Source organism: Pseudophryne corroboree, chromosome 1 (genome assembly GCF_028390025.1).
Source record: "Pseudophryne corroboree isolate aPseCor3 chromosome 1, aPseCor3.hap2, whole genome shotgun sequence".
In the NCBI taxonomy this organism is placed as follows: Eukaryota; Metazoa; Chordata; class Amphibia; order Anura; family Myobatrachidae; genus Pseudophryne; species Pseudophryne corroboree.
This window is the reverse complement of record NC_086444.1, coordinates 876,905,492-876,916,274: the sequence shown is the minus strand read 5'-3', so window position 1 is coordinate 876,916,274 and position 10,783 is coordinate 876,905,492. Positions and strand designations below refer to the sequence as shown.

Below are 10,783 nucleotides of genomic sequence, written 5' to 3'. Positions count from 1 at the left end.
CCCTGGATGTATGGATTATGGACAGAAGGGAGGCAGTTATGTGTCACAATACTAACGCTGGAATCCCGCCCCCTTACAGTCCCAACAGTTGGCATGCTGACTAACAGGGACTAATCCCACTTGTGGGTGTCCACGACATCAGCAGTGCGTCTAAATCAGGCCCAATGTCTCATTGGATGCAGCTATTGATTATAATGACTAGGAGAAAGCAATGTGTGCATATAGGTATATGCATACCCTCCAACTGTACCATTTTAATAGGTACAGTACCTTTTTTTATGGTCTGTACCGATTTTTGGCTCTCTAAACTTCTATTGAAAGTATAGGAAAAGGGGCGTGGTCACACACGTGGTTTACCGTGGCCACGCCCCCTTTTCTATTTTGTACCGATTTTTATGTGTAAAATGTTGGAGTGTATGGTATATGGGGTGGGCACACTACAAGATGTGTATGGGAGAAGATGTGCATTTCTTCCACACAAACCTCCATTCTTTCAGAACTTTTACATTTTTATTTTATTAAGGAGTACAATACTAACTTCTGAAATAATAAAAGGAAACTTTTAATGGTTAGAGAAAGGATAAAACTTTTGATGGTTAGAGAAAAAAGAAGGGTCAAGGTCGTCAATGCGCCTTCTAAAAGCAGGATAAGCTGTTACATAAACTCTTTTGACATTGAAAGACCATGTATGCCCTTCTAGCCAGTATCCAACATGGCTGCCTGTGCCTCACATGCATGCATTCTCCTACTGACAGCCGATGCATTGTATGTCATCGCCTGGCGTCGGAAGTGAGCGGCGTGCTCAGTGCTGTGGTGCTGATAGTGTGGCCGGTGAGGCTGTCAAGAACACGGGAACATGACAGCGTACGTGCGGCTGTGGAGCAGCACTCGGTGGCTCGGACGGTGCAGGCTCGGGGTGCTCGGTGCCGCCAGAGAGGCGGAGGGTAACGCGGCGATCACCGGCAGGCTGTACTGTGTGGGAAGGCAGAGCGGTACCCGGACAGCTTACACTGAGGTTGCATCAACCGGCATTGCCCTGACACGCTGCATCCGTGCTGCCTGCCAGGCTCCCCCGCTGCAGCGCCCCTGTCACTGGCGAGCGCTACATGGCTTTGGTAATCGCGGCAGCGGCGCTTTCTCTGGGGATGATGGGGCGCAGAGCGGAGCGGCAGGAGGGGAGGATGAAGGGGGCAGCGGGGAAGGGGGCGGCGGGGTGGGGGAAGCGGTGTATGAGGCTCCCGTTGTGACCGCTCTCACCCCGCTCACAGTGCCCGAAGTCTTCCCTAATGTCCCGGTCATACCAGTGTCCAGGAACCCCGTGTTCCCCAGGTTCGTCAAGATTATCGAGGTAAGTAAGGGCCGGTGGTGTCAGCAGGCTGTGTGACTGTATTGCAGCATAGAAATAAGTGGCATGGGTGCATAGCGGCATCATACAGCGCAGTTCTCTGTTGGATAGATAAGCATGTGTTGTGTTTATTAAACTTCTTTTTGATGTGGTTTTTATAGTTTGAAAATACATCCCTTCAATAACAGGCCATACATATAGGGGTCAATCCAATTAGCTGCGAAGGGTGTGAAGTGCCGTTGCAACTGCGTTTTATACGCCGGCACCCGATCTCGCACCTTTCGCTGGCTTGAATCCGTACCAATTTGCACAATATTTCTCGTACCTCTATGGGGTGGCCAGCAGTTTTCTGCAAATTCGGCCCAATGTAAAGTGCGGCCCCTGCTGCGATGATAGAATGGACCCTATAGTGTAGGTAGTGAGAATGTCACCAGACATAAACAAAGGGGATGATCCTATTAGCCGTGATAATATTGCGGGTGTGAATAATCGCGACAGCGGGCACACTTTACAGCTGCCTGAATTAGCACAAAAGTGCTCAATGCCCCAAAGGGCTCCGGGCACTTTGGTGCAAGATTGGGTGCTGTTGCCGCGGTTTAAACGCCATGGGCATTTTCGTCAATTCCGGTCCTGGACAAGCTGATGTGATCGCAGTGGCTGAGTAAGTCTTGGGCTGCGCAGAGACTGCACAAAATGTGTTTGTACAGCTCTGCTACACATGCGATCGCACACTTGCACAGCTAAAATACACTCCACCTGTAGGCTGTGACTATCTGATCGCAGCAGTGCAAAAATCGCCCGCTAGTGATCAGAATTAGGCCCATTGTTCCTCACATCCAACAGACGTGCACAGGAAAATCTGCAGTGTTGCTGCAGAGAGACCCCACATCCACACATTGTGACCGCAGGCCAACCATGACTGAACAGCCTCCATGGAATAATAGGCCCTACACACTGGGCGATATCACTCAAAGACATGAACGAGATACCGTTCATATCTTTGAGTGTGGAGGCACCAGCGATGAACGATGCGCGGCCCCACGCTCGTTCATCGCTGGTTCCCCGTCGGCTGTGCATGCAGGCCAATATGGACGATTTCGTCCATATTTACCTGCACTTCTATGGAGCCGTGTGACAAGGGAGTGAAGTAACTTCACTCCCCCCGTCACTGCCCCCCCCCGCCGCCGGGTCGGCCGTATCTGCCGTCGGGCAGCTCGGCGGCGGATTTTTAAATGTGTAGGGCCCATAAGTATTAATATTCTATGTCAGGGGTAGCCAACCCTGGTCCTCGAGAGCTACCAACAGTGCACGTTTTCCAGGTATCCACGCAGAATCCACCTGTGGATCTTTTAAAATGTGACAGTTGGTAATAACTGCACATGTGCACCTGCCAGGTGAGCTGGAAAACGTGAACTGTTGGTAGCTCTCGAGGACCAGGGTTGGCTACTACTGTTCTATATATACACCAGATAGAATTCCAGATATTAATATTCTATATGGGATGGTATCAGGATGCCAGTAGTCATAATACTGACAGTAGCTTCCCGACGCACAGGATCCCCACACCTGGAAGGTAAGTATGCTAACCCCCCCTTCTCCACAGCCTAAACCTAACCCACCCCCGAGCCTATCCCTCCCCAGTGGTCTCTAACCCCCATCCCCGCAGCCTAAACCTAACCCTTCCACCCGTGCAGCCTATCCCTAACCCTCCCCAGTGGTGCCTAAACCCCCCCCCCCCCCCCCCCCCAACCTAAACACACACACACCCCCGCCGAACCTAAGGAGCCCTAGCATACTTACGTTCAGGTTGCCGACAGTCGTTATTCTGGTGCGGCATTTTGATTCATGTCGGGATCCCGGCCTCGGCATTCCAGCCAGTGTCGATTCCAGCTTCGGGATTCCGACTGCCAGTATACTTACTGGATTCCGTCTTTATATACCAGATACAAGCAAATTTCTTGGAGGAATATCAATCCAAAGTTTCAGAACAAACCACTGCTTTTTCAAAACACCATTCTTGTTGCTGGTAGGTACATAGGTAGGGCCTTATTCAGGGTTGTTAGCAAATTAAAATAGCACACTAAAGGGCAAAACCATATGCAGTGCAGGTGGGGCAGATGTAACATGTGCAGAGAGCGTTAGATGTGGGTGGGGTGTGTTCAATCTAAATTGCAGTGTAAAAATAAAGCAGCCAGTATTTACCCTGCATAGAAACAATATAACCCATCCAACTCTAGCTCTCTCTGCACATGTTATATCTGCCCCACCTGCAGTGCACATGGTTTTGCCCATTAGTGTGCTTTTTTGGTTTGCTAACAACCCTGAATAAGACCCTATGTATTACCCTCTTAGTTCTCTTCTGTGCATATTATTATAAATATTATATTTATAGTGTCTGTTATATTACACATTGCTGTATAAAGAATATGTAATCCTTTGCATCAGTTACAGCTCCAAATGAGCTTACAGTATGGGGTACTTTGCTTTGTTTTGCTATTTTTTGGGTACATTTTTTGCAACCTATTATGATTGATTTACAAAGTTATTATGTGTGGTGTGCTCACTTTCTACATATTTTCTTTGGTTTAACACTCAAAGCTTATATATTTATGTTGCTTACATTCAAAGCATGCCCTTATCTGTGTTTGTGCATGGGTGCAATGTCCCAATCCCATTAGTGTAAACCTGTCTGATGATGGTGAAACAGACTTGCACTGTAGCTGTTTCTGGCAAGAGAACTTTAATCTGATTTTCTGGTACTTGTTTTGCCTATAGCTGATTGGATAGCTACCACATCTGTCCAGTTGTTTACTGCTAACACAGAGGTGTCAGAATTGCTGATATTAACTATAGTTTTCTCAACTGTCCCAGGATAATGAATTATTTTCACGATACTGAGAAGCTATATGTCATCTGAACTACTGGGCTTCTTGTATGTATATGAAAATACACATTTAACATTCCCGCAGGAAGATTAATGCTAATTAGTTGTCTTTAAAAGAAAAAAAGTGTTGAATGTGTATAATATTCTTATTCAGGCAGCAAGTGCATGGAAAAAGTTAGGTGTTTTTTTTATTTGTTAAACAGTAAAAAGACTTGGTAATTACAATTTTTGTTTGACTCTTCAGCTTGCTGTTATTGATTTAGAATTCTGCATGGCAACCACAGTCAGATGGCACCTGATGTAATCAACAAAGAGGTTTTGGAATGACTTAAAGATGTGTCCTCATTCACCTTTGCTGCAGTCACGTGAAACAGCCTCTCTTGGCACTCCTGGTCGCAGGAGAATCTTCTAGTGGTGACCATGCATCTTAAGGCCCGTACACACTGGTCGATATATCGTCCGTTCTCTTGAACGGCCGATATATCGCTAGACCGTCGGCCAGTGTGTACGGCCGATATATTGGCGCGTCGCTGTGTGTGTACCGACCGCCCGTACACATGCTGCGGCGGCCGGCGGTGATTGACAGCTGAACTGGACGGGCGTGTGTACACGCTTGCCCAGTTCATGACGTCAGTCCCCGACGGATCGGGCACTGTGTATGCACAGCACACTGCCCGATCCGTCCATAGATATATCTGCAGATCAATTGATCTGCAGATATATCTACTAGTGTGTACCCACCTTTAGTCGCAACGTAATGCGACTAGGATGTACTGGGAGACTGTGCTGATTAATTTGATATGTGACACTTGTCGATCTGCGTGCGACTGAGTGAATCTGTATAAGAAGTTCTACAATGTAGAAGCCGCAGCTTTTTCAAATACGAGTTCTGTTCTGTTCCATATACCGACTCAAAGGTCTATTTGCTAAGCCTTGGACAGAGATAAAGTACCAGCCAACCAGCTCCTAACTGTCACTTTTCAAACACAGCCTGTGACATGACAGCTAGGGGCTGGTACTGTATCTCTGTCCAAGGCTTATTAAATAGACCCCTCAGTCACACACAATATACAAGTGTCTTAAATCAAATGAATCAGCACAGTGTCCTCGTGCGTCCTAGTCACATTGCATTGTGACTAAAGCTGGGTACACACTAAGCAATATTTTAAACAATATCTGTCATTCTGACCTTTCTGAGCGATATCTTTTGTAATATCACGCGCCTGCGGGTTCTTAGCGAGTGTTTTGTTGTCTGTACGTTCAGGTCAGTTTTGGCTATATAGTCCAAAACTGCAAGTTCAGGGTGGTGGCTGGGTGACGTCACTGAACAATTTCGTTCAGTGTGTATGCAATCGGGAGTTCAAGGGAAACCACTGATGATATCGCTCTTGGAGCATATAGCATACTTGCCTACCTGACCCTCTCTCCATGAGGGAGAAAATGCTCTGTTCCTGGACTTTCCTGGTAATGTATGATTACCATCACCTGTGGTGAAACACCGTTCTTATCAATTAACTATCTCACCACAGGTGATGGCAATCATACATTACCAGGAAAGTCCAGGAACAGAAAATTTTCTCCCTCATGGAGAGGGTCAGGTAGGCAAGTATGGCATATAGTCTAGTGCAGGGGTTCTCAAACTCAATCCTCGGGACCCCACACAGTGCGTGTTTTGCAGGTAACCCAGCAGGTGCACAGGTGTATTAATTACTCACTGACACATTTTAAAAGGTCCACAGATGGAGCTAATGATTTCACTTGCAATTCTGTGAGGAGACCTGCAAAACATGCACTGTGTGGGGACCTGAGGACCGAGTTTGAGAACCTGTGGTCTATTGTGTACCCGGCTTAAGTCACATTTCTCTGACGTCCTAGTGGATGCTGGGTACTCCGTAAGGACCATGGGGAATAGATGGGCTCCGCAGGAGACTGGGCACTCTAAAAGAAAGATTAGGTACTATCTGGTGTGCACTGGCTCCTCCCTCTATGCCCCTCCTCCAGACCTCAGTTAGAATCTGTGCCCGGCTCGAGCTGGTTGCACATCAGGGGCTCTCCTGAGCTTCTAGTAAAGAAAGTATTTGTTAGGTTTTTTATTTTCAGTGAGATCTGCTGGCAACAGACTCACTGCTACGAGGGACTTGGGGTAGAGTAGCGAACCTACCTGCTTGCAGCTAGCTTGGGCTTCTAGGCTACTGGACACCATTAGCTCCAGAGGGATCGAACACAGGCCCAGCCTCGGTCGTCCTGAGCCACGCCGCCGTCCCCCTTGCAGAGCCAGAAGCAAGAAGAACATCCTGGAAATCGGCGGCTGAAGACTCCGGTCTTCATTAAGGTAGCGCACAGCACTGCAGCTGTGCGCCATTGCTCCCTATGCACACCACATACTCCGGTCACTGATGGGTGCAGGGCGCTGGGGGGGGGCGCCCTGGGCTGCAATTAGAGTACCTTACTTTGGCAAACAGCACATAATATAGTCTAAAAAACTATATATGTGCAAAAATCCCCTGCCATAACATAAATATAAGAGCGGGAGAAGTCCGCCGAGAAGGGGGCGGGGCTATCTCCCTCAGCACACTGGCGCCATTTCTTCTTCACAGATCCGCTGGAAGACAGCTCCCCAGGCTCTCCCCTGCAGTTTCCAGGCTCAAAGGGTAAAAAAGAGAGGGGGGGGCACTAAATTTAGGCGCAAACTGTATATGTAAAGCAGCTATAGGGAAAAATCACTTTGTGTTAGTGTAAATCCCTGATTATATAGCGCTGTGGTGTGTGCTGGCATACTCTCTCTCTGTCTCCCCAAAGGACTTGGTGGGGTCCTGTCCTCAGTCAGAGCATTCCCTGTGTGTGTGCGGTGTGTCGGTACGGCTGTGTCGACATGTTTGATGAGGAGGCTTATATGGAGGCGGAGCAGGTGCCGATAAGTGTGATGTCACCCCCTGTGGGGTCGACACCAGAGTGGATGGATATGTGGAAGGTATTTACCGACAGTGTCAACTCCTTACATAAAAGGCTGGATGACGTAACAGCCGTGGGACAGCCGGCTTCTCAGCCCGTGCCTGCCCAGGCGTCTCAAAGACCATCAGGGGCTCACAAACGCCCGCTACCTCAGATGGCAGTCACAGATGTCGACACGGAGTCTGACTCCAGTGTCGACGAGGATGAGACATATACACAATCCACAAGGGGCATCCGTTGCATGATTACTGCAATGAAAAATGTGTTACACATTTCTGACATTAACCCAGGTACCACTAAAAAGGGTATTATGTTTGGGGAGAAAAAGCAGCCAGTGTTTTTTCCCCCATCAGATGAGTTGATGAAGTGTGTGAAGAAGCGCGGGGTTCCCCCGATAAGAAACGCTTGTCAAAAAAGGTGGCACTGCCGTCTCAGGACACGGCCGCCTTGAAGGAGCCTGCTGATAGAAAGCAGGAGGCTATCCTGAAGTCTGTATATACACACTCAGGTACTATACTGAGACCTGCAATTGCTTCAGCATGGATGTGTAGTGCTGCTGCAGCGTGGTCTGATACCCTGTCAGATAATATTGATATCCTCGACAGGGATACTATTTTGCTAACCATAGAGCATATTAAAGACGTTGTCTTATATATGAGGGATGCACAGAGGGATATTTGCCGGCTGGCATCTAGAATTAATGCAATGTCCATTTCTGCCAGGAGGGTATTATGGACCCGGCAGTGGACAGGTGATGCTGATTCTAAAAGGCACATGGAGGTTTTGCCTTATAAGGGTGAGGAATTGTTTGGGGATGGTCTCTCGGACCTCGTATCCACAGCAACAGCTGGGAAATCGACATTTTTACCTCAGGCTCCCTCACAACCTAAGAAAGCACCGTACTATCAGGTACAGTCCTTTCGGCCTCAGAAAGGCAAGCGGATCAAAGGTGCTTCCTTTCTGCCCAGAGGCAGGGGGAGAGGGAAAAAGCTGCACCAGACAGCCAGTTCCCAGGAACAAAAATCCTCCCCTGCTTCTACTAAGTCCACCGCATGACGCTGGGGCTCCACAGACGGAGCCAGGTGCGGTGGGGGCGCGTCTCCGGAACTTCAGCGACCAGTGGGTTCGCTCACAGGTGGATCTCTGGGTTCTACAAGTGGTATCTCAGGGATACAAGCTGGAATTCGAGGCGTCTCCCCCTCGCCGTTACCTCAAATCAGCCTTGCCAGCTACTCCCCAGGACTGGGAGGTAGTACTGGCGGCAATTCACAAGCTGTACCTCCAGCAGGTGATAATAAAAGTTCCCCTCCTTCAACAGGGACGGGGTTACTATTCCACAATGTTTGTGGTACCGAAACCAGACGGTTCGGTGAGACCTATTTTAAATTTGAAATCCTTGAACACTTATATAAGGAAGTTCAAGTTCAAAATGGAATCGCTCAGGGCGGTTATTGCAAGCCTGGAAGAGGCGGATTACATGGTATCACTGGACATCATGGATGCTTACCTACATGTCCCCATTTACCCACCTCACCAGGAGTACCTCAAGGTTGTGGTACAGAACTGACATTACCAATTCCAGACGTTGCCGTTTGGTCTGTCCACGGCACCGAGGGTGTATTCCAAGGTAATGGCCAAAATGATGATACTTCTTCGAAAGAAGGGAGTTATAATTATCCCGTACTTGGACGATCTCCTTATAAAGGCGAGGTCCAAGGAGCAGTCGTTGATCGGAGTAACACTATCTCAGGAAGTGCTACAACAGCACGGCTGGATTCTGAATATCCCAAAGTCGCAGCTGGTTCCTACGACGCGTCTGCTGATATTGGGCATGTTTCTGGACACAGAACAGAAGAAGGTGTTTCTCCCGGAGGAGAAGGCCAAGGAGTTGTCATCTCTGGTCAGAGACCTCCTGAAACCAAAACAGGTGTCGGTGCATCATTGCACGCGAGTCCTGGAAAAGATGGTAGCTTCTTACGAAGCAATTCCCTTCGGCAGGTTCCATGCAAGGAACTTTCAGTGGGACCTGTTAGACAAGTGAGGATCGCATCTTCAGATGCATCAGCTGATCACCCTGTCTCCGAGGGCCAGGGTGTCTCTGCTGTGGTGGCTGCAGAGTGCTCATCTTCTCGAGGGCCGCAGATTCGGCATTCAGGACTGGGTCCTGGTGACCACGGATGCAAGCCTCCGAGGTTGGGGAGCAGTCACTCAGGGAAGAAATTTCCGAGGACAATGGTCGAGTCAGGAGACTTCCCTACACATAAATATTCTGGACCTAAGGGCCATTTACAATGCTCTAAGGCAAGCAGAACCCCTGCTTCAAAACCAGCCGGTGCTGATTCAGTCAGACAACATCACGGCTGTCGCCCATGTAAACCGACAAGGCGGCACAAGAAGCAGGATGGCGTTGGCAGAAGCCACAAGGATTCTCCGATGGGCGGAGTATCACGTGCTAACACTGTCAGCAGTGTTCATTCCGGGTGTGGAAAACTAGGAAGCAGACTTCCTCAGCAGGCACGACCTCCACCCGGGAGAGTGGGGGCTTCATCCAGAAGTCTTCACGCAGATTGTGAACCGTTGGGAACGGCCACAGGTGGACATGATGGCGTCCCGCCTCAACAAAAAGCTAAAAAAGTTTTGCGCCAGGTCATGAGACCATCAGGCGATAGCTGTGGACGCACTAGTGACACCGTGGGTGTACCAGTCGGTTTATGTGTTCCCTCCTCTTCCTCTCATACCCAAGGTACTGAGGATAGTAAGTAAGAGAGGAGTAAGACCTATACTCGTAGTTCCGGATTGGCCAAGAAGAACTTGGTACCCAGAACTACAAGAAATGATCTCGGAGGACCCATGGCCTCTGTCTCTCAGACAGGACCTGTTACTGCAGGGGCCCTGTCTGTTCCAAAACTTACCGCGGCTGCGTTTGAAGGCTTGGCGGTTGAACGTCGAATCCTAACGGAAAAGGGCGTTCCAGATGAAGTGATTCCTACGCTGTTAAAGGCTTGGAAAGACGCTGCCTGAAGTTCAGACGTTGTTAATGGAGTGCTGCATATTCAGCCCCCTTTTGTGCCTCCAGGGGCACCTTGGGATCTCAACGTAGTGTTGGATTTCCTAAAATCACATTGTTTTGAGCCACTTCAGAACGTGGAGTTGAAGTATCTCACGTGGAAAGTGGTCATATATATATTTGGCCTTGGCTTCGGCTAGGCGTGTGTCAGAATTGGCGGCTTTGTCATGTGAAAGCCCTTATCTGATCTTCCATAGGGACAGGGCAGAATTGAGGATTCGTTCCCAATTTCTCCCTAAGGTGGTATCAGCATTTCATTTGAACCAACCTATTGTGGTGCCTGCGGCTACTCGGGACTTGGAGGCCTCCAAGTTGCTGGATGTAGTCCGGGCCCTGAAAATCTATGTTTCCAGGACGGCTAGAGTCAGAAATTCTGACTCGCTGTTATCCTGCATGCACCCAACAAGCTGGGTGCTCCTGCTTCTAAGCAGACTATTGCTCGCTGGATCTGTAGCACGATTCAACTTGCACATTCTGCGGCTGGACTGCCGCATCCTAAATCAGTAAAAGCCCATTCCACGAGGAAGGGGGCTCT

General features: G+C 48.9%; 1 protein-coding gene across 1 annotated transcript in view; it reads left to right on the top strand.

Moving 5' to 3' along the window:
• The first annotated feature begins 758 nt into the window (after window positions 1–758).
• LONP1 (lon peptidase 1, mitochondrial) overlaps window positions 759–10,783 on the top strand; it is a 125,772-nt gene continuing 115,747 nt past the window's right edge. The window contains exon 1 of the mRNA XM_063920087.1: window positions 759–1,348. Coding sequence (XP_063776157.1) covers window positions 857–1,348 — 492 coding nt within the window. The 5' untranslated portion in view covers window positions 759–856. The remainder of the gene's footprint in view (window positions 1,349–10,783) is intronic.